At 48.0% G+C, this 23121-nt stretch overlaps 1 protein-coding gene across 1 annotated transcript in view; it reads left to right on the plus strand.

Annotated features, from left to right (window-relative positions):
- Positions 1-23121, plus strand: part of LOC138531359 (carcinoembryonic antigen-related cell adhesion molecule 6-like) — an 804705-nt gene that overhangs the window by 645064 nt on the left and 136520 nt on the right. Inside the window, exons 4-5 of the mRNA XM_069640985.1 lie at positions 20130-20402; positions 20494-20754. Coding sequence (XP_069497086.1) covers positions 20130-20402; positions 20494-20754 — 534 coding nt within the window. The remainder of the gene's footprint in view (positions 1-20129; positions 20403-20493; positions 20755-23121) is intronic.

Genomic DNA, 23121 nt, shown 5'->3' on the forward strand with positions numbered 1-23121 from the left:
GGGTGATAGGGGACATGAGTGGGGGCCTGGTGGAGCCTGACCCTGGATGGTGGGGGGTGGGGGTGATAGGGGACGTGAGTGGGGGCCTGGTGGAGGCTGACCCTGGATGGTGGGGTGTGGGGGTGATAGGGGACATGAGTGGGGGCCTGGTGGAGGGTGCCCCTGGATGGTGGGGGGTGGGGGTGATAGGGGACATGAGTGGGGGCCTGGTGGAGGTTGCCCCTGCACTGCTGGGGGGTGGGGGTGGTGGGAGACATGAGTGGGGGCCTGGTGGAGGCTGACCCTGCACTGCTGGGGGGTGGGGGTGGTGGGAGACATGGGTGGGGGCCTTGTGGAGGCTGACCCTGGATGGTGGGGGGTGGGGGTGATAGGGGACATGAGTGGGGGCCTGGTGGAGGGTGCCCCTGCACTGCTGGGGGGTGGGGGTGGTGGGAGACATGAGTGGGGGCCTGGTGGAGGCTGACCCTGCACTGCTGGGGGGTGGGGGGGGTGGGAGACATGGGTGGGGGCCTGGTGGAGGCTGACCCTGGATGGTGGGGGGTGGGGGTGGTGGGAGACATGGGTGGGGGCCTGGTGGAGGCTGACCCTGCACTGCTGGTGGGTGGGGGTGGTGGGAGACATGAGTGGGGGCCTGGTGGAGGCTGACCCTGCACTGCTGGTGGGTGGGGGTGGTGGGAGACATGAGTGGGGGCCTGGTGGAGGCTGACCCTGCACTGCTGGTGGGTGGGGGTGGTGGGAGACATGAGTGGGGGCCTGGTGGAGGCTGACCCTGCACTGCTGGGGGGTGGGGGTGGTGGGAGACATGAGTGGGGGCCTGGTGGAGGCTGACCCTGCACTGCTGGTGGGTGGGGGTGGTGGGAGACATGAGTGGGGGCCTGGTGGAGGCTGACCCTGCACTGCTGGGGGGTGGGGGTGGTGGGAGACATGGGTGGGGGCCTGGTGGAGGCTGACCCTGGATGGTGGGGGGTGGGGGTGATAGGGGACATGAGTGGGGGCCTGGTGGAGGGTGCCCCTGGATGGTGGGGGGTGGGGGTGATAGGGGACATGAGTGGGGGCCTGGTGGAGGGTGCCCCTGGATGGTGGGGGGTGGGGGTGATAGGGGACATGAGTGGGGGCCTGGTGGAGGCTGACCCTGCACTGCTGGTGGGTGGGGGTGGTGGGAGACATGGGTGGGGGCCTGGTGGAGGCTGACCCTGGATGGTGGGGGGTGGGGGTGATAGGGGACATGAGTGGGGGCCTGGTGGAGGGTGCCCCTGGATGGTGGGGGGTGGGGGTGATAGGGGACATGAGTGGGGGCCTGGTGGAGGTTGCCCCTGCACTGCTGGGGGGTGGGGGTGGTGGGAGACATGGGTGGGGGCCTGGTGGAGGCTGACCCTGGATGGTGGGGGGTGGGGGTGATAGGGGACATGAGTGGGGGCCTGGTGGAGGGTGCCCCTGGATGGTGGGGGGTGGGGGTGATAGGGGACATGAGTGGGGGCCTGGTGGAGGGTGCCCCTGGTGGCGGGGGGGTGGGGCTGATAGGGGACATGAGTGGGGGCCTGGTGGAGGCTGACCCTGGATGGTGGGGGGTGGGGGTGGTGGGAGACATGAGTGGGGGCCTGGTGGTGGGTGCCCCTGCACTGCTGGGGGGTGGGGTGGTGGGAGACATGGGTGGGGGCCTGGTGGAGGGTGCCCCTGGTGGCTGGGGGTGGTGGGAGACATGGGTTGGACATGGGTGGGGGCCTGCTGGCAGGTGCCCCTGCACTGCTGGGGGATGGGGGTGGTGGGAGACATGAGTGGGGGCCTGGTGGAGGCTGACCCTGCACTGCTGGGGTGTGGGGGTGATAGGGGACATAAGTGGGGGCCTGGTGGAGGCTGCCCCTGGATGGTGGGGGGTGGGGGTGATAGGGGACATGAGTGGGGGCCTGGTGGAGGGTGCCCCTGGATGGTGGGGGGTGGGGGTGATAGGGGACATGAGTGGGGGCCTGGTGGAGGTTGCCCCTGCACTGCTGGGGGGTGGGGGTGATAGGGGACATGAGTGGGGGCCTGGTGGAGGGTGCCCCTGGATGGTGGGGGGTGGGGGTGCAAGGGGACATGAGCAGGTGTGCAGGGTAGTCCCCTGTTTTGTGGGCTGCCTGCAGGGGCCGTGGAGGGTGTACAGGGAACACCTGTGAGGACCCACCCAGCCTAATCGCGTGTGTAACTTCCCACGCACCCCTGTAATACACGTACCAAGCCAAATCGCGTGTGATGATTCCCGCGCACCCCTGAAATACACGCGCCCAGGCTATTCGCGTGTGGAACTTCCCGCGCACCCCTGAAATACACGCGCCCAGGCTATTCGCGTGTGGAACTTCCCGCGCACCCCTGCAATACACGCGCCCAGGCTATTCGCGTGTGGAACTTCCCGCGCACCCCTGAAATACACGCGCCCAGGCTATTCGCGTGTGGAACTTCCCGCGCACCCCTGAAATACACGCGCCCAGGCTATTCGCGTGTGGAACTTCCCGCGCACCCCTGAAATACACGCGCCCAGGCTATTCGCGTGTGGAACTTCCCGCGCACCCCTGAAATACACGCGCCCAGGCTATTCGCGTGTGGAACTTCCCGCGCACCCCTGAATTACACGCGCCCAGGCTATTCGCGTGTGGAACTTACCGCGCACCCCTGAAATACACGCGGCCAGGCTATTCGCGTGTGGAACTTCCCGCGCACCCCTGAAATACACGCGCCCAGGCTATTCGCGTGTGGAACTTACCGCGCACCCCTGAAATACACGCGGCCAGGCTATTCGCGTGTGGAACTTCCCGCGCACCCCTGAAATACACGCGCCCAGGCTATTCGCGTGTGGAACTTCCCGCGCACCCCTGAAATACACGCGCCCAGGCTATTCGCGTGTGGAACTTCCCGCGCACCCCTGAAATACACGCGCCCAGGCTATTCGCGTGTGGAACTTCCCGCGCACCCCTGAATTACACGCGGCCAGGCTATTCGCGTGTGGAACTTACCGCGCACCCCTGAAATACACGCGGCCAGGCTATTCGCGTGTGGAACTTCCCGCGCACCCCTGAAATACACGCGCCCAGGCTATTCGCGTGTGGAACTTACCGCGCACCCCTGAAATACACGCGGCCAGGCTATTCGCGTGTGGAACTTCCCGCGCACCCCTGAAATTCACGTACCCTGCTGTAATCGCGTGTGGAACTTCCCGCGCACCCCTGAAATACACCTTCCCTGATGGAATGGCGTGTGGACCTTCCCGCGCACCCCTGAAATACACCTACCCTGATGGAATCGCGTGTGGACCTTCCCGCGCACCCCTGAAATACACGTACCCGGCCAAATCGCGTGTGAGACTTCCCGCGCACCCCGGTATACACGCACACGTATTTTTTGTCAGCGTGTCCGTGTTTGTGGGTACCCCTTTGCACGTCATTTGTCCTGGAGGGCCACAGTATAGGACATTCATCATGGCAGTATATGGGTGCTATTTGTTGGCGCACCTTTTGGCGCACATTTCTTACAGCCGCAGAGACGCTACCGCCTGCTTTCTTGTGGCGGTCGTGTTTGTGCCTGTGCGCTGGTTTGAGCGTGCGCTTTTTTGCCCTATTCTATTCCATGAATACGTGTTGTAGGCGAGCGTGTGGGCGTTCCGCGCACTTGTGCCCTGTACTTCCCCCGTGACGCCCACGTTTTTGCAAGTTGTTCCCCATTCCGAGTGTTACGCCCGTGTTCCGCCTACTTTTGTTGCGTGCGCCGCGCTATGTGCGAATTTCGCTGTGGCCTGTGCGATTTTCGCTGTGACCTGGCGCACGCTGTTAGATGGCCTGTGCGCCAACGTGCGCGGCGCACTTTTTATCGCACATCCGCTGGTTTTCTCGCGCACGGACTTCCTGAATCGACGTGCGCTGCTTTTCGTGCGATTTTCGCACTTGCACTGCGATTTTCGCTATTCCACTGCGATTCGCACGTTTTTGCCTACTTGCGCCGCGCTAATTATTCCATGAATCGGCCTGTATGTTTTGTAGCACACACATTTTTCGCAGAGATGGAGTACATCTTACTTATGCCGGCAATCAGATTTTTCTGCGAAATATACAAAATGCATTGCAACCTTTTTTGGAATTAGAGCAATCCATTTTGCAGTTGGTGTTGACCATTTGAAGTTTTTGAAAAACACAAAAAAACACCACAAAAAAGGCTCTGTTCAGAGCCACCACTTCCTCCCAGAGAAAAGTGCAATGGTTGTGACAGGGCAGCACTGCATGGATTTTAGATGTCCGCAGACATCTAAAAATACACAGGGCCCTGCACTATTTATTTGTCACTTCGATTTTTAAACTGTGAAAGTCGGCTCAGAAAAGAGCCTTTGGTTTTTTTTGTTTGTTGTTTTATATTTTTTGGGGTTTATTAAACACGACACAGAAGGAAAGGAGGGGGCAGGAGCATAAGGAAGGGACACCAACCACAGGGATAAGAACGTGCAGGTGGAGAGAGGAAGATGTAGTGTGGGCCTTACTTAGGTAGGTAGCAGTTCTTCTGGTGCTCCTTGACCACAGCCTTGAAAGCAGTCCAAAGGTTCTCCCCCCTGCAGAGTACTGCGTTGCAGTACATGCACAATATTGTGACCCTCGAAAGGTAAAGGTCAACAGCATCATGAATGGCCTGTGAGGCAGCTGGAGGGATGCAGTGTCCCACAGGAGTGTCTCTTGTGGTGGCAGGAGCGAAACCAGAGGATGCTGTAGAGGAACTCAACCTACTACGTTTATCGCAAGGTACAACCTTACGAATAGCCCCATCGTGGAACGAGTTTAGGTGTCGCTTCATTGATGTAGTACCATAGCTATACGAACCAGGCCTGCCACGACTCAGCACCATGCAGCACTGAGTGCACATTACCTTGTTTGCATGAGCTTTTGACTTTCCATCAATGGTGGTAAATAACCGCCACTCCTAAGGTTCACGATGTGTAGGGACTTCCACTAACACCTTCATCTCCTCTTCATCCTGTCCCACCCCCTCCACCACCACGTCCCAAAGGGCCTGCAGATGGGAACAGGCGTGAGGATGCAGAGGAGACGGATGAAGAGGATGAGGAGGTTATGGTTGCTTAGCTTACCATAACTTGCGAATTTCTGGGATTTTTCAGTTTTAATTCGAACCATAATGTCCTGTACTCCGGAGAGCCCCGGCCGGCCCATAGAGCCGATGTTTGCTCCGAAGTACTTTAAGAAGAGATAGCTGCACCCTTGAGATGGATGGGGGTGGAGATTTATTACTCTAACACCAATCACTAAGGACAACTCAATGGTTTGGCAAAGGGAGTCCATTTAATGACAAGTACAAAAAACAAGGAGTCATAGAAATCAGCAGTGATGCAATCGTCCATCTCGCTTCAACTCCAACAAACTTCATACAAGTTGTAACATTTATACTCAAAACTCATCATAATTGACGTGTAACACTCAAAAGCTAATATGCAATTCTATTGGTTAGGAAAAGGTAACTTTAATATAGGTACTATATCTGTGTATGTTAACGGAGTGAGGGGATTGGATAAAAACTGTCAGGTGGGCATCTAAGCCCTTCCTTCAAAAATGACTACTGTAGATATCACTAAAAGTACAACATCCTATTGGTTCTACTAACTATAGGACCCTAGATTATTTGGTCCATCGTGATTGGGTTGGCACCAACCCCATGCATATTCTTCCATTTCGCTTAGCAGCACGCAGAATGGTCGGCCAGGTGCGGGGTGCCCCTTAGTTACCCTGCCTTTCTCCAATTATGGTTACAATCAATCATCGCTTCAGCAACTATGTGTCAATTATTTCACTGTGGTTGGCCTCAAAACTGCATCTTCTGTCTGGAAAAGTTCTGATATCTCTGCCTGGGCGGATGCCAAGCGTAGGTGTGAACACGTGCTCCTTCTCGCTCGGCTGGTCACGTGATTCCCACACCGTGAATTTGTCTTGTTTCTCTCAATTTGTGTATTTGAATCTTATTTAACTCAGCCACCTGCCTTCACTTTGTTATCTTGACCTTTCAGAGACAGGATATTCTGTTCTTAAGTTTCAATTATATGTAGCTACTGTTCGTTCCTTCTATTGGAATGACCTTGGCTCTCTTGGCATGAGTTGCATCTGCCGAGTTTCGATTCAGCCGTCTCTTCTCGTTTTGCTAGAATATGAATCTCTGATCATTCGGCCTTTAGTAACCTAGGTTGATTCTGCTTTGTTTGCAAAGTGGAATTGCACTTATAATACTGTGCTTCGTTTGAGGTAGATGTATGTAATACCTGATGCATTTAATTTAGAAGGTCCAGGAATAATAAGCTCCCACTAAACATGCACCCACTGACCTGTTCCAGTAGCTCGAATGTGCTGAATATGAGTAGCCCCCTCGGGAACCTCTTCCTCTCCCACGATCTAATACATCAGGAGGGAATGAGCTCTCCAGGGAAACCCTCTGGGGTAAAAAACCCTGACCGCCTCAGTAGATGTATGACTTCTATGTTGCACAGGATGGAGCGAGTTTCCGATGCAGTTCCAGGTGACTGAATGCAAATACAACAAGGAAATAAGAAAAGAAGAGATTATAGGATAGTAAGTTTGAGAGCTAAAAAGGTGTGGAATGATCAGGATAGTTGTTTAAGAAATAATTACCCTTTAGAAGGTGAAATGCACACTAGAGTGTTCAGGATTGCGAGAGTACGATTTCTGTCTGAAATGTCAATATTACAGAAAATAAAGGTTTATTGTTCTTGAATTCCTAAAGATAGTAATTATATTCAATCTATTGAGAGAAGGGGTTTTACAGTACCTGAGAGACAGAATTCGATCGAAAAGTAAAGACGTGTGAATATTGAGGTGAGAATTCTAGAATCTGCTGTGAGCAGGAATAGAAAGGGAGATACGTGATTGGAATAAGCTGTCCTAACTGAAGCGTCGGAGCAGAAATGAAAGTGAGAAAAAGATGCCTGATAAGCAGGTTCCAATCATGAAGCAAGTGGGAATTGCTTCCGGGATACACTGTCGGGAAATGTAAGAAGAGACTGGACCGAATACGTAGACACAAAGCATTCAGGCCGGTCTTGTGGTAAGCGATCTCCGATGGCAAGAGAGGGATCAGGTCTGAGCCCTCCTTGGGCTCGAAAGGAACAGGGGTTACGAGGCAGAGCCACTATGCACGGGATACGATTTGAAAACTTCTATAATGCAGAAACAGTGAGAGTATTTAACATAACACAAAAAGAAATGTAGCAAGGAGACAAAGCCTAGGGGCGAATTTACGAAGCGCTGGCTGATAGGAGTAGCAACGCACTCGAGCGTTGTGCACACCGACAGATAACCGGATCCTTGCTGAGGGGGCGGAGCCATGGTTGCAAGCATCCGCTGCAAGGCTGGAATGCTACAATCTGCCGGTGCCGCCATCTTGGGAGAAACAATGGCTGCAATCCGTGACTGGGACCATCGGTGCCACAAAGACCATCTCCTTCTGTGAGATATGACAATGTATGTATAATGGCGCTTGCCGCACTATTCTTCTACTTAGCATAGCAAGCCGTACTGTTTTCTTAGCTTTCTTGCGGTTCCAAGCATATGTACAGGTGTAAACTGATCGACTGTATTCATTTTGCTTACAGCCTAACTCTCTTGTATTTTTGATAACATTCTTTCACTTTGGTCCACAATTACTTTTCTCATGGCGTTTTGTCTCTTTGTGTCATTCTCGGGTCGTCATTTCTTCTATCTGTGAGTCGGTCCGGGTCCTTGTGATGTCACCATTCGTCTTTCATTAAGACCTTTTTGGTTTCTTCTGGGACTGTACTTAGGCAATCTTCATTCTGTCTGATTTGCTGGTAGGGTTTTCTTAATGGATACCTTACTGCCCGTGGTTTTCTGGGTATTTGTACTTCAATAGGCATTGCTCTTCTGATAGGTACATGGCAGAGCCCCACTGCGGCTCTCTGCTGGTTTATTTGCTCATCATACGTCACATATTTTGGTGTGAGCGTTCCTGGTACTTCAAAATGGGCGACTGCAGTGCAGGCTTTATTTGGGACCTCCTCTACATTCCCCCATCTGGGCGATTCATCGACCACTTTCACCTCCTTCTTTGGATTCATTTCACTCGATTCTGCTATATTTATCTTCGCTCCATTGCCTGGGTTCATTCCTTCTTCATCTTCTGGATCTATACATGATGGTTTGAAGAAGTGTCTCTTTGCAGTCCATATTTTTATTACTCCTTTCAGGCTTCCTGCTGTTCTTACGTGTTCGTCTTTATTCCATGTCATTAGTTGACATATTCCATTTGGGCTACAGTAAACCTATTTTCCCACCTAATTCCTGCACTTCCTGGGATAGAGAAACGTTGTCCCTTCTGGTGCGTGAATACTGGGCTTCACAAAGTGTCTTATTTCTTCATCAGTCAGGTCTTTGGGCTTCCATCCTGGCTTGACATCAATCATGATCTTCATCCCTATGGCTTTCTTCACAGTTTTCTGGCACTGAGAGATTATTATCTTGATAACACAAAATCCTAATAATATCATAACTAGCAGGGCTCCCAAAAACTTGAATATGTCTGCCATCCATTGTGGGACCTACGAGAATAGTGATCCAAACCAGCTATCATCATCAACTTTGTCAGTTTCGTCAATCATCTGGTTCTGCAGGTTTGTCAGCATACTTATGGCTTCCGTTAAGGTTCCATTCTCCTCATCGTGAGAAGGGCTGAATGTGCAACATGATTCTCCAATTTTTGCACAAGCTCCTCCATCCATGGCTGTGATGATGTCAAGGACATATTTGTTCTGGAGAGTCATCAGTCGGATGGCTCTTAACTCTTCCTTAATCGCATTGAATCCTTTTATGGTCGCGTTGATCGTCTGCTGTAACTCCCATCTGGTTATCTGCAACCATTTAGTATTTACTCCAATTTGGATTCTTGGCATAAAAATCGTTGTGAACACGGATGAGGTGAGGCTGAACAGCCTGTGTTCATTTGGGATTGCATGAAATGCTTCTTCTGATTTAGCAGAGAAATAATGATCTCTCTTCATTCGCGTCAGCAGTTCCACAGATCTCTTCTTCCTCAGGTGAGCATCTGCTTTCGGGAAACTGTCAATATTCAGGTCACTTTTCGGGATCACTAATGCTGGAACGTGGATGTTCACTATTGTGCATATGCCTCCCCAGTCTCTTGGCAGTCTGATGTATGCTTTGGATCTGCATTCCCAATAATGATCCATAATTACTGCAGTTCCGTGAACCATTCCTGGAGCATCAAAAACTCATCAACAGTTCTGATTCTCTCCCATCTTTCTTGTGCCGTTATTTCTGAAACATAGTTTTGGGTTTTCTAGTGGCACTATCTGTAAGGGTCCTCCTCTGTCTTCAACCCATGTCAGCAGCTTTGCAAGTTTTGGCCATAATGGCTTGCAGCCATTCTGCACAATGTCAACAGTTTCTTTGTAGAGTCCAGTGATTACTCATGCTCTACAAATCACCACTCCTTTCTCCCATCTGTCTGGTGAAAGCACTGTTCCCCAAATCTGCATTTGGGCTCTATTCTTCCACTTTCGAGCCTCTTCTGGAGTTTTCCCTTCGACATTTAGTTTTGGGTTCACTTCCCATTTTATTTCTGCTCCGTTAACTCCAGACTTCTCGTACCTGATCACATGATTCCTAGTATGAGCTCTGTTTCTGGTCTTAATGTCTTGAACATAATCATCTTCATTCAGGCTGTTTCAGTCGCCCATATTAGGGAAGCGTCACTTCCCATAAACTGGCCTCTAGTTGTACACATGGCTACGTGTGACAGACAGTGTGCTGTCTGGACATCAATTTCTACAGCCACGAAGATCTTGGACTTCCCCATGCTGTAAGGTAGGAGTGCACAAACAAAGCATTCCCCTTCTGAATTTTCGTCTTCCAACTTCCTTCATGTGCTGGTACCAAATGTTGTTTCCCCAGACGTGCTGTGCTGTCCAGGTAGTCGTTTAGTTCATTGTCATCTCCATGCATGCTTCTCTTGATTCTTATTGTTTTCCTGTCGTTCGCTATAACTACATCTCCGAATGCATCTGTATGGCTTTTTCTTGCTTGAGGATTCTCAGGCATCTCGGTCCATGGTGCAGGCCTTCTCATCTGCGCCATTTGAGTGAACAAGAGTGTGGCAGCTCTTTCCCTCTCCTCATACATCTTTCTCCTGCTGGTTACAAATGCCCATACTAACCACCCTGACATTGGTCCGGTGTATGGTTGTATCGTAGAGCTGGTACTTGTCCCTTGTGTTGGAACATATGTGCTTGGTAATACAGTCTCTGCGGTTTTGTTCTTCAGCTCCTCTTGTCTTTTCCTTATTCTGGCTATGGACTGCCATAATGAGTCTACTATCAGTTGTGTTCGTGTAGAGAGCTTCTCTGAGTTGGCTCTTGATTTCTTAAGGGTTTCTGATATGGTTGCTTCTGTTGGCTTTCTTCTTAACTCTTCTTGTTTTCTCACAACATCTGCTGTGGAGTTTCTTATGGCAGGCAGTCTCTTTGTTTCTATTGTTTTGGTTTGTGGTTCTGCAGTTATTGACACTAGGCCTGTTTTGTGTGCATTCAATGTTTGCATGCGTGTAGTTGTCAGTAACCTTTCTTCATTCCTTGCCGACCCTGTCTCTGGCCTTTCTGCTTGTTTGTTACTGTTAGGGAGAATTCTCTGTTTAGGCTGAATTTCCTAACCTAGTGAGTCCCCCAGCAGCTTTGCTGGATTTTTGGGGTTTATTTTTTTTCTCCTGCCAAGAGTGAGACTCTTTTACCCTCACTCTTGGGCATGATTTGAGTGTGTTTCTTTGAATCTAGATGTGTTTAATGGGCTATGGGGTCTTTTACTCCATAGGGCTTCATGTGTTTTTGTGATGTGTGTTACACAGCACCCTCAGTGCAGTGACACAGGGGTGTCATAGTGACCCCCCAGTATAGACTCCATACCCTGGGACTGACTACTGTCTCCCAGGGCATGTAAAGTCACCATTGACTTTACTAGTCTTAAATTCTGAACAGAACCAGTACAAACCATCATATTGTGGACGTACTGGCTGGGGCAATTCAATTGCCCCGGGGTCTGTTAGTCGAGGGGGCACGTCTCCGTCCCCCCTGATCGAGTTTTGGCTGGTGGCAGTGGATACTACTTTTTATATTCTACCGCGAATATTTTCCTATGGGATTTCCCATTGTTTTAGGCTACTACCTTTATTTAATTATTTACGGTAGCCTCGAACATACCGCCGGTTTATTTAATGAATATTAATTATCCGGTTGGTATTTTTTGCCAAAACTTGTTTCTAAAATGGCGTTTGTGTTCTCTTCTATGACTCCAACCCAAGTCGAGCCCTTTGTTCCACTTTTTGGCGGGCTTCTCCACAGAAGCCCTCCAAAGTGGTGCCACTCTGTCTGGGGTACTTAGGAGGGGTGGAGGGGAATTTAGGCACCCTGGACTGAGTTGCCTAGGCAACTCAAGTCGCACTCCATCCTGACTGGCCCAAGTGGTGAGCCGGCCGTCTCACCACTTAGCATGTTTGAGTGACAGCTAGGCTGAGTGAATGGGGGTTTGCTACATAAAAGCAGGGATTTGGGGACTGGAACTTCAGAAGTCACCACAGGACCTAAGAATCCGACGAGGGAGAAGCTGAGCCGACCTGCCACGACACCACCACCGGTGGAGCCCTGCTGGACTGCCTCAACACTTTTCCCAACGACAGAGGAGATCTCCCGCCGGAGAGTCTTCTTCCTTTGACTGGTGGGGATAACCAGTTCCACCGTCTTTTCGCTTTCCTGACCTACCTCGTGGCCGCCTTGCCTGTGCCAAGCACCCCGGCAACCGGGATACCACGTTTTACCACGACCGCGAACAAAGGTACCACCTTTAACCGGAAAACTCTGCGGCTGGTTTCTTCCCTGGCAGTGCAACGACCTTCATCTTTCCTCCAAGTCGAGATCTTCTCTTCCCCTGGATGACGACGTGACTTGCACCCACTGCCAGGAACAACTGCCACTGCTGGAGGATCCTTCCCACTTAAGGTACCGTCTCCCGCCTGGCTTCCCTTGCTACCGACTGTACGGGGTAGATTTAGCCCCCGGCTTTCGAACCTGGGTTAGTCTGGGACACCCTGGCTAAACTTTCCTAAAGCCTCTTTAAACTCTTTTTTTGAACCCTCTGCAAGACTTTCTAAGCCTAGTGTAACTGTGTGATCTTGGGCGCATTTGTGCTCTGCTCTCTCTAAGAGTGGGCCAGCCTTTGGACTTTGGCTCACCAGTGACTTTTGCTCTTCTGCCTTGCTAACAGTGTTCCTGAATCTTAGAGTGGTGTACCTTTCCATATTCTGTCTTTTTCCCTCCCTTTTTCACAAACTTATTAGAGTGCAATCTAGTTAAGCGCTCACCTCTGTATGAAAATAAGTGGTGTTTTACTGTGACTTATCTGATAAGGAAAAAGGGGTGTATATATTACAATAGTAACTGTGTTTAGAATATTTTACAATAAGAGTGCTGGAGTGTTTCAACTGTGTGTTTTTAAATAAATAAATATATACTTTGATACCAAGAGCTCTGGTCAGTGTTTGCTTGTATTATTGTATCTGAGTGCCTATTGTGTATACTTTGCATACTGCCTAACTCTTCTTGAGGGAAGTCTGACTGCTCAGCCACAGCTACCAGGTAAATCTGGGTGGTGCAGACTGCTACCAAGTGGGTTTACTGCCAACACCTGTAGTCTTAGATCTTTTGCAGTGGTCCCTAAGCGAACTGCACAGGTTTCTGCCTAACAGTTACCACAAGTGTGTGTGTATCATTGCTAATCACATCCATTTCAAGTTCATTCATTCCTCCATCAGATCTTCTAGGGACTGGAATGATATGATATGATATAGCATTTATAACGCGCCTATACATAAGTGTTTCAAGGTGCGACGAGGCAAGGGAGGGGGAACAAAGGGAAAAACAGAAACAACAATCCTACTAGGCCAGGTATCATTCAGATCGCGCAAGTGCATGGGGAGGGGGAAAGGGAAACGTGTGAGGGGAAGGGAGAAGGGAAAGTGCAGTACATGGGATAGTAGAATAAAATAAAATAAATAAAAACGGACACTGGTGGCAAGTGCAAAGTAAGTGCAGACATAAGTGCCGGTAGGTGGACTGTAGGGATACAGAAAACCGTCCACAGTTGCAGGGGTTGCCAGGCAGGCAGTGCAGGTGAATGGGCAACTGGCGGGGCCTGGGCCCGAGAATCAGAAAGGGCGGCCAAGTAACCAGTGCCGTTTCTGCCAGGAATTTAGCAGGGGAGAGGGGGAGAGAAAGCAGAGGCAAAGAGAAAGGTTTTGAGGTGCTTCCGGAACCGGAGATGGTTCTCCTCAAGTTTCAAGGAGGCAGGAAGGCTGTTCCAGAGGGAGGCCCCTGCCGAGGCGAGAGTTCTACCACCTACTCGTTGCTTGGAGAAGGCTATATAAGGTCTGGATGCTTTGAGGGTTTCATGTGTGCTTCATTGGGTGGGTGCACTGGAATTGGAACGCTTTGTGCACCAATAAAAAATGCAGTTCTGATCGTTATGGACAGTAAAACAATGATGAATATGATACACAAATACATTATGCCCCTGTATGTCAGGCGGCAGCATTTACTTCCAGAGATGCGTGGTTGTCTCTCCTCCTGCGGGAGGACCAGATTGCTGCTCTGGATCCCCATCTCGATCATTCACCAAATGTCAATGTTTTATTGTATTCCTTTACATAATATTGTCTTTCGGACTCTGTGGTTAAGGTTCTCAGGTGTTCCACAAGTGTCCCCCCTCTCTTGCGGGTGATGAATTGTCTCTTATCTCAGGATACAGTTCTTTTGCTAGACTATCGAAAAAATATAATTAAATAACACTTCAGTACGTTCTTTTACTGTGCATGTTCGAAGTAAATAAGCTCCCAGTCCACGCCTCAGGTTTGCTTCAGTCCTGAAGACATATTGTGTGCTGATCAGTATGAAGAAATAGGGGAAAAATAACAACAAATACAATAAGTGAAGTCTTTGACACTGCTCCCTCGATCTGTCCCTTGACGGAAGGCTTTTAGAATCTCCTCAGATAGCTCTGCTGATGGTTAGAGTGTTCCACTTGGAGCACGATTCTGTGCAAGAGCATGCCCATCTGTGCAACGTTAGCTGGATCTCTGATGAAGGTGAGGACATCAACATCAATCGGTCTCCCAACTAGCTCTGGAAAGTCAATGACTAGGCGAAGAGGACGTAGTGGGCTAACCTGCTGTCTTCTGGAGACAGGGACATCCATCCTGTCTTGCTGAGTTTCAGGATTATATGTTCTCTCCTTAATGCAAACAATTTTCGCACTGTCCGGTCGTGTGGAGTGCGACTAAGATCACAATTTTATGTAAAAGTTGGCTTAAATGTTCTGTATTTGCTGGATCTCAAAGAAACGTGAGTGTGTCTGTTGTTCTTCCGACAGGAGTTGGACAATCTTCGATTATGCAAAAGAACAATGTGTTGATAAGCTCATTTATTTCCGCATGTGTTTGGGACATTTGGTTCTTTCTCACTGTACTCAGGAAGGAGGAGAAATTGTTCGGCAATGACAGTAAGCAGTCTTCTTATTGTCTTTTCGTTTTCGGGATCTTGAAGAAAGTCAGTGACATTGGTGAGCCTCCCTACCAATGACGGGTATGATCTTAGCACTAGATCAAAATAGGTGACAACATCCTCGGCGATGTCGCTACTGCGGGACACCATAAGTGATTCCGAGTAAGATTTTGGTGTGGAATGAGTCAGGATACTGTATTTGCTTCCAATGTAAGTGTCCTCGGTCAAAGTTTGGCATATTCTTTTCTCATCAAGGCTTAAGTGTGCCTCAGTCCAAAGTTCAAAGTCAACAGACTGTGTTGTGGCTTATATGTGCAATTTTTCTTCTTCACCCTGCAACTAGGATGCACAGAGTGTCCGTTTTTTTGTCCTTATCGCCCTTTTTTGGTTAGAGGAAGTGTCCAATTTAAGCCACAACTTTCAAAAAGTTATTTGTCTTTGTCTGGCTGGTCATGCGTCCTTCTTCCTCGTCATGGATCTCATCTGCACGTGCTGTGGTTCTTCACCGTCACTCATCGATTCATCTCATTGGGGTGCAGGCAGCGGGCCTTCTCCGATGTAGGGTTTGATATCGCTGAGAAAAATCCAAGCTCTCCTGCCTTGTAATTTCACTGTGGATGGAGTGCAGTCCTCCACTGTGAGGGGTCCGTTAAATCTTGGCTCGTCCCACTTTTTCCTTGTATGGTTCCTCACAAGGACGGTGTCTCCAGGGAAGATGAATGGTAAACAAAGTCCTTGAGCTGCGTCTGTAGTAGTATATCCTTCTGTGTTCCGTGCTGCCCTGCAACCCTTTCGTCGTCGCTGCAGCTGGTCTGAAATTATAGTAAGGCAAGATGTCATGCAGTTCAGTCATTTTGCATTTCAGACCCTAAAATTTCTCCTGTTGACTGGGCATCACATCTAGCTCTATGTCATGGTGTCAAGAGAGTTCTCATTCTTCTTCCTGTGTGGTGTAAAATGATGGTCAGAACCGGGTTGGTTCCGAAGTGCATACAGTGCCAGAGGAAGGCAGTGCAACCATCCCTTCATTAGAGTAAGCTTCAACTTGGCTATCCTTTCCTTTAACAAGCCATTGAGCTTCTCACAGATCCCATTCCCTTGCGGATGATACGCTGATGAGAACTTGTGCTTTATACCAAGCAGCAAACTAATCTGTTCAAATGTCTCATTTACAAAATGAGCTCCATTATCTGATCTCATGACTTCACACACCCCCCACCTGCGGAACACTTCTCTCACTAAAAATGTGGCCGCACAGGTAGAGTCTGGGTGTGTACATGGACCTGCCTCAATCCATTTAGAAAATGGACACACCACAACAATTAAGTATCTGTACCCGTTACATACTTGAATCATGTCGACATAATCGACATGCAAGTGCTGAAAAGGCCCATTTGGCCTTGGGATGACTACTATTAATGTGTGCCCAGCCGTGAATTGCTGGCAGGTTATACAGTTCACTAAAAAGAATGCAACGTGCTCGGCTAAATTCGGTGTGAACCAGTCTTCTGCGAGTGTTGCTGCTAGATAGTCTTTTGTCATATGTGCCGGATAATGTAACTGCTCCAGTGCTATTTTTAATATGGCTACAGGCATTACTGGTTTACCAGTGCTGTCTTGTTGCCACAAGCTGTCAGAGGGGTTTAAAGAACACCCTCGACATTTCCAAAGGTTCTTTTCTTCCTGTGGTGCCTCCCCTTGGAGTTCCATTAGCTGTGTTTGCCCCAAATTACTGTAACTTTCAGGTGCAGTTCGTGTAACCATCATTCACTCGTTTGCATGGTTATCTTCCACTTCCATGAACGATTCACTTTTAGATGCCATACGCTTGGCTTCCGTGTCTGCTGCTTGATTTCCGCGTGAGATCAAATCTGTCCCCTTCATGTGGGCAAGCGAATTTCACGACCGCTATGCCCACTGGGAGCTGTAGTGCCTTAATCAACCTATCCAATAAGGCTACGTGTTGCAATGGCGTGCCGTCTGCTCGGAGGTAGCCGCTCCTTTTCCAGCGTGCTAAGCCTGTGTGCAATGTCAACGTCACATAGGCGGAGTCACTGTACACCGTTACTGCCTGGTCTGCGTGATTCCCAATGGCGAGTATCAACACCAATAATTCTGTAGCCTGTGCTGAGTAATGAGGTGGTATTTGTGCACTAATAATTACTTGAAATTCTCCATTTGCTGTGTGCTTCATCACAGCAACGCCTGTATATCTTTGTCCGTCGAAGACCCGTCAATGAAGATGATCTCTCCTTCTGCCAAGGCATTTTCTCTCACCCTGGGGATTTCATCATAGAATTCTTCATAATTTGCACAGTCATGTATCGGCTCTCCTTCAATGACTGGCTCTGCTATAAACATAGCTGGGTTCACTATTTTATATTGAACTACTTTAATCGATGGATTTGATATGATCACTTCATAAGCAGAAGCTCTCTGAGATGTCAATGTGCCCTTTGGTTTCTCTAGAATGGCAAATAGTGAGTGCTCGACGTACAGCGTCATGGAGCATCCCATCACAATGGTTGTAGCCTTCTCTATGGCGAACACTGCAGCAGCTAAACTTTGTTCGCAAGGGAAATGACCTCTCATTACTGGGTCCAGATTCCCATTGTAGTATGCCACACAGGTGTTCAGGAGAGCAGATTCTGTGCTTCTGGCTGCTCTAAAGCTAGACTGATGGTTATGGTGACAACCAAATGATTTGGTATGGACAGTAAGCTGGGAGATGGCTAGCTTTTCCAGGATTTTGCCCAGGAACAGAGTGATAGAGATAGGGCATAGGTTTGCCAGAGAGGAAGGATCGGCAGAAGGCTTCTTTAGGAGGGGGTGCACAAGGGAGTCCTTTGGGGGGGAAGGGAAAGTTCCAGTGGCAAAAGAGTGATTGCAGAAACCGGCCAAGGCTGGAGTGAGGGTGTCGATGTGGTCCTTGATGGTTCTGGAGGAGCAGGGGAGCACCTGCTTGGACAATATATTCATAGATTGGACTTATCTAGAAACTTCGTCAGGAGTGAACACAGGGAAAGATGAGAATATAGGAGGAGAGGGAGGGGCGGTGGGGAGGTCCCAAGACAGGTAGAGGGGGAGCAGAAGAGGAGAGAGAGTACAGGATGTCCTGAGTTTTAGTGGTGAAGTGAGAAGCCAGTGCCATGCAGAGGGCCTGGGAGGGAACAGGAGAGGTGGAGACTGCAGCAGGATTGGCCAGCTCCTTGCAGTTTTTGACGAGTTCAGCTGTGTTTTTAGAGCCTGCAGAGACGCAGGCTTGGATGTAGACTCTCTACTTGGACAGGACAGAGAGTCTGTATTGCCTTTGGAGCAGGCAACAGACCAGTTTTTCAGAGGATGCCTGTAGCCTAACCACGGTGCTTTTGTCCTTCCCTATTGTCTTTTTAAATTCATTGAGGAGGTCCTACTTGGCCACTATGCACTCTACGTTATACCAACTTGTATTAATACTTTTGGGTGATCAGGAGGAGATTTTGTCACAGGAAATGTGGCTAATGGCTTGGAGCGGAGTGCATTCAGAGCCACAGGGTGTGTTGCGCTGGTCTCATGCTCAGGCAGCGGAATCCGTTGTCAGTTACAGTCACTTGGAGTCAGTTTTTGCTGTGACTGAAGGTGAAGATGGCTGGAGGTTATTGGAGCTTTTGGCAGATTAGGAGTGAATGCCCGAACCCCAGTAAAGGGGAGGGAGGGTGCAGGGATAGCAGGGTGTTGGTGTAATTGAATTGAATTGAGGAGCCTAAGGGTGGTAGGCTTCTGCATTCAATAGCAAGGAAACCTTAGGCTAAGGTTTCATGTGTCAAAGTGATTTTAATATAATACCACATTGCATCAGACTTAGTACTTCCATTATATCTATTATAGCTCCTTGCAAGTTTAGGGATTTGTGTCATATAGACAGTGCATCGCTCTGATAGCCTAAGAGGGTCTAATGGATCATAGGAACCACCTCGCCGTGCATTATTGAAAATGCTAGGGCTCATTTCTTCATAATGTATTGGTCTTCTCCCCCCAGAAGTACATATGGCTTGCAGCTGGAGGTTAACATTAGGCTTATTGGCCCGTGATTGTTTTTTGCCAATCAGGCATTGTGAGGTCCTATTAAAGGTGTAGGTGGTGCATAGTGTGGTCTTGAACTAACCCTCATATTAAATCAAGGGGGGGTAACATAAAGGGGAGCACTATTTTGCAGTTACTCACCTCGTGTAGGCCCTTCTGCCCTTTCGCATTGCTGAGCACATCTTTCAGGGTCTGAATTACAACCCTAATCTGATCAATTAAACTGAATGCATAGTTTATCAAGGCGAGAATTGACTCTTTCAAATCACTACAACTGCTCCAATTAAGCTTGTGGGATTAACAGTGCTCTCCCATCCAGATAATCCATCTGGGTACATTTTGCATAGCAGGAGTTAAATGTTATAATCCCACCACCCCCAGTAGGAAGGCACAGGGGGAAATCAAACCCGGAGGCCCCCTGGCTCCGTCTGTGTTGTCCTTGTCGTTAGGTAGCGGCAGGGGTATTCACTCAGGTTTGTTTCTCCATTCAAATCAGGTAAAATGTCAATCCTATTACTGCAATGAATTACAAGAAGGACATCATTATGTGTAATCACTGACACTTGATGGTTGCAACATTCCTCTTGGCCTGGAGGGCAAGGTAACTTATGCATATCCGCAGGTAAGATTATTTTTGTTATATGTGGTGCTGAATGAATACATGTACAGTTTGAGGAAGTGTCATTGGCTGGAGTAATAATGCCATTTTCTGATTGGTCCTTGTCTCTAAAGTCAGATAAAAGAACTTAAATGTCATTGATTAGATGTTGGGCATCCATTTTTGGCGCTATATTGTGATGCTGATTCCCTCTTGACAAGTATAGAGACCGTGACAGGGTTTTGCTTTCACTTGGACATAATGTTATGTGTCAGGAGATATACAGTGTGCCAAGGTATGTCCGGGTGGCTATTGAGGCTTCACTCGTGTCCGTCTTCCCACCCTTAACACCGGTCAGTAGATCAAGACCAGCTGGATGAAAAACTAAATATACACTGCGCGAAGGCTTGACCAAATGGCTAGTGAGGCATCACTCAAGTCAGTCACCTCACCCTTGGCATCGGTAAATAATTGGGATATGCTGGATGGAGAAAACAGTATACAATGTCGCAACCAGATATTCAGTCCACAGGTACTGGCTACTCTTATGTAGCCAACTCACAGGATCATGGTGGGGCAAGCCGATGGCTCAAGGGGCTGCCATAGTGCATCTCCCCCTCACACACACCTGAATATAACGTTTGGGTCATTTTATGCATAATTTGACCTGGAGCAAATCAGCAAGCTCATCAAATGTGACACCACAGGCCTGCCGGGCATAGGTTTGCAGGCTCTAGGCCTTCCTTGTAGGAGAAAACATGGCTCTGTGTAATAGTCATAGATATGTATCCCCTTCTCTTATAAATCACTGTCCATAGAGCACACATCAGAAATAATAATGATCTTTTGTTTTGGTTGCAGAGGATGTGACTAAACCCAGAGTGAATTATGTGAGTGCACAGCTGGTGGAGAATCGGGGCCCGGCCAATATAACTTGCGAGACTTCCAATGCAGAGACAATCCTATGGTTATTTGATAACAGTCCGGTTCTACCGAGTAATATCATGCTGTCTGCAGACAACAGAACGCTGAGCTTCAAAAATGTGACCCGAGGTGACACCGGGACCTATCAGTGTGAAGGCATTAACCCCGTCAGCCGCAGCAAGAGTGACCCAAAGCTGCTGACAGTTGCCTGTAAGTAATCACAGATCACCTTTGTTCCCAGTATTCCCTGCTCTGTCGCTGACCTGCAGAGCTCAGCTCTTCTTTCTCTGTTCCCTTTCAGATGGGCCGGAGAATATAATGATCGATCCAGCAGGATCTCAACTATTACCGGTGGGCGCAAAGCTTTCCTTAACTTGCACAGCAGTGTCTGTCCCAGGACCAGCTTATCAGTGGCTTCTCAATGATAATGATATTAAACAATCTGGTAGCACCTTTACCATTGCCAAGGTGTCCTCTAAGGATAAAGGGAACTACACCTGTGAGGCTCAGAACCCAGTCTCCCAGCTGTCTGTAAAGGCCACTGTCTCTATAAATGTGAATGGTGAGTATTCAAGGGCTAAACTTTTCTGATATTGGAGTTATCAATTCATTGTCATGTAAGTTTCTTTAACACAACATATTCCTTTCTTTTTGCTATACTGCCTGCCTTATCTTCTTCCGTAATCCCTCCTTCCTTTTTTACACCTTTCTTACTTCTCTAGCTCCCATTGGTTCTCTTTCTCCAGCTTCCCATTTTAAATATTTAAATAGTTCAGTCTTTTCCTGTCTTTTTCCTTCACGTGTTCTTTAAGGATGGGCTTTATCCTGGATATTTCTACTATAGAAAATCTAAAGTATGAATCGGTGAGAATGTTGAAAGTGATCATTTGCTCTGTCATATAGCAACATTCAACAGGTCTCTTGTGTTAATATGTTGACCAAAACAAAGTGATCTCAGAACTAGTCAAAGTCCTTAGCCCATATAAATACGTAGACCTCACAAAGAATTACTTGTGTTAAATAGTTCTGGTTAAATGTAAAAGCATTAATGGAATAGTTCCTTGCAAGTTGAAAGATTTGCTGAACATGACCTTTTAATATCTCTAGAAAAGTGAGATATTCTGAAGGGGTTTAAAGGAAGTCCTGGCTTGAGTGAACTGGAACTATGTTTCTCTTAGGCATTTTCTAAGGGAAAACATGAATGGTTAAGCTGTGGGAAGACAAACACGTTGGCAACATCCACTTTGGACGTACAATTGATCAAGCTGGCTGGATCATGTGTCAGAAGGATATGCATGAATGTGGTTCTGTGCAAAATGCAAATACATACAATATTACAATCTGGCATCCTAAAAGCAATTGCATGATGTATGTTGATAATGTTGGGAGTTCAGCTGCCACGTTTTGGGAGTTTGGTGAACTAAGCTGTGAGGAATACTGGAGTCCTCGATCTCAGATGTAATTGCATGCAATGTTGCTAGGTCTGGAGGACATGGAATTAGGGTGCTTAGTCTCTTAGGTCCTGCAAACAAGCCATAGTTCTTGGATTATTTATGCATATAAGCAGAGACAGTGATGCTTTTTGTGATTAATATGACTGTCTGTTTTAGCATGTATTTGCTTTTTTTTACTGGAACTCATCATATAGAAGTCCGAAGTGTAGAGTGGCCTATTTGTGATGAGGAGTGGCTGGTATTTGAATAGTTTAGCATAGATTTGAGACAACCAAAGTGTTCCTTGTTCTTATGCATGAAAAAAGCATTGGTCTGGTGACCCAACGGTTTGGAGAACTGAGCTGTTGGTTTGGAATGCTGAGATCAAGGTTTTCTGTGTCACAAATAAGAGTAAGGAAAACTCGAAGGTAAACTGTGGAAACCCTTGTTAGGCCTCCCTGGATCCACCCTGATAAAGGCTATACGATGCGGATTGGGGTAAACCTTTCACTTTTTACTTTACTTTATTACATTTGTATAGCACAGCCATGGACCCTAGGGCGTGAGGGCGCTACAAGACATAGACAACAAACAACAGAGATCATCAGAAAATACATAATTGGGTGCTAAAATCAGAGATTACAATCATCAGGTAAAAGATATGAATAAGTTAATTAAAAAGGTGAGTCTTCAACCTTTTCTTAAAAATCTCAACTGACTCAATGCATCTCATATCCAGTGGGCGAGCATTCCAGACCTTAAGCCCAATGGAGAAAAAGGCTGAGTTGGCCACTTTAACAGTTCGGCATTTCGGCACAAGTAACAAGTGCTGGTTATTAGATCTTAGTGTTCTAGTATTAGTTCTCGTAATAAGGAGCTGTTGAAAGCTTGCTTGAAACCCTGTGGAAAATTTGGTGCTGTAAACTCTACATAAAGATAGCGTTGTGTGAAGGAGAGGAAGAGATACTTATGAGCCTCATTGGTAAGAACATGAATGAGAAAGAAAAATTGAATACCTTCATGCCAGGCCTAAAAGATATAGCAGCCTCTCTTTTAGATGAATTAGGTATAAGATTGCCCACTGAGAAAGAGGAAGTTATTATGACATTTAAACACCTCAAAAAGAAAGCAGGAGTTTGGGATTTGTGTAAAAGTCAGTCATATCTCTATAGTAAGAAACAATATGGCATATATGCTATGCAAGGGCTGAAACCTGCAACACCAAGATGCTACCTATTAAAAACTGGTAACAGAAAGTTGGTGAGATTCATTATGCTCCTTTGATTCAACCTCCTACTTTGTCAAGAATATATGGGACCCTGGTCAGGGATACCCCGGGAAGAAAGGCTGTGCAGGCATTGTAACATGGAGGTAGAACCTATTAGACACATACTCAACAAGTGTGTAAAGTTACAAGAATGGTACCACAAAGGATATGGGAAACTTGTAAGTGATCTAAGAATGATAAAGAGTGACCAGTTTTGGTAAACCATATA

Source organism: Ambystoma mexicanum, chromosome 1q, assembly GCF_040938575.1.
Source record: "Ambystoma mexicanum isolate Mex_15411 chromosome 1q, UKY_AmexF1_1, whole genome shotgun sequence".
NCBI lineage: Eukaryota > Metazoa > Chordata > Amphibia > Caudata > Ambystomatidae > Ambystoma > Ambystoma mexicanum.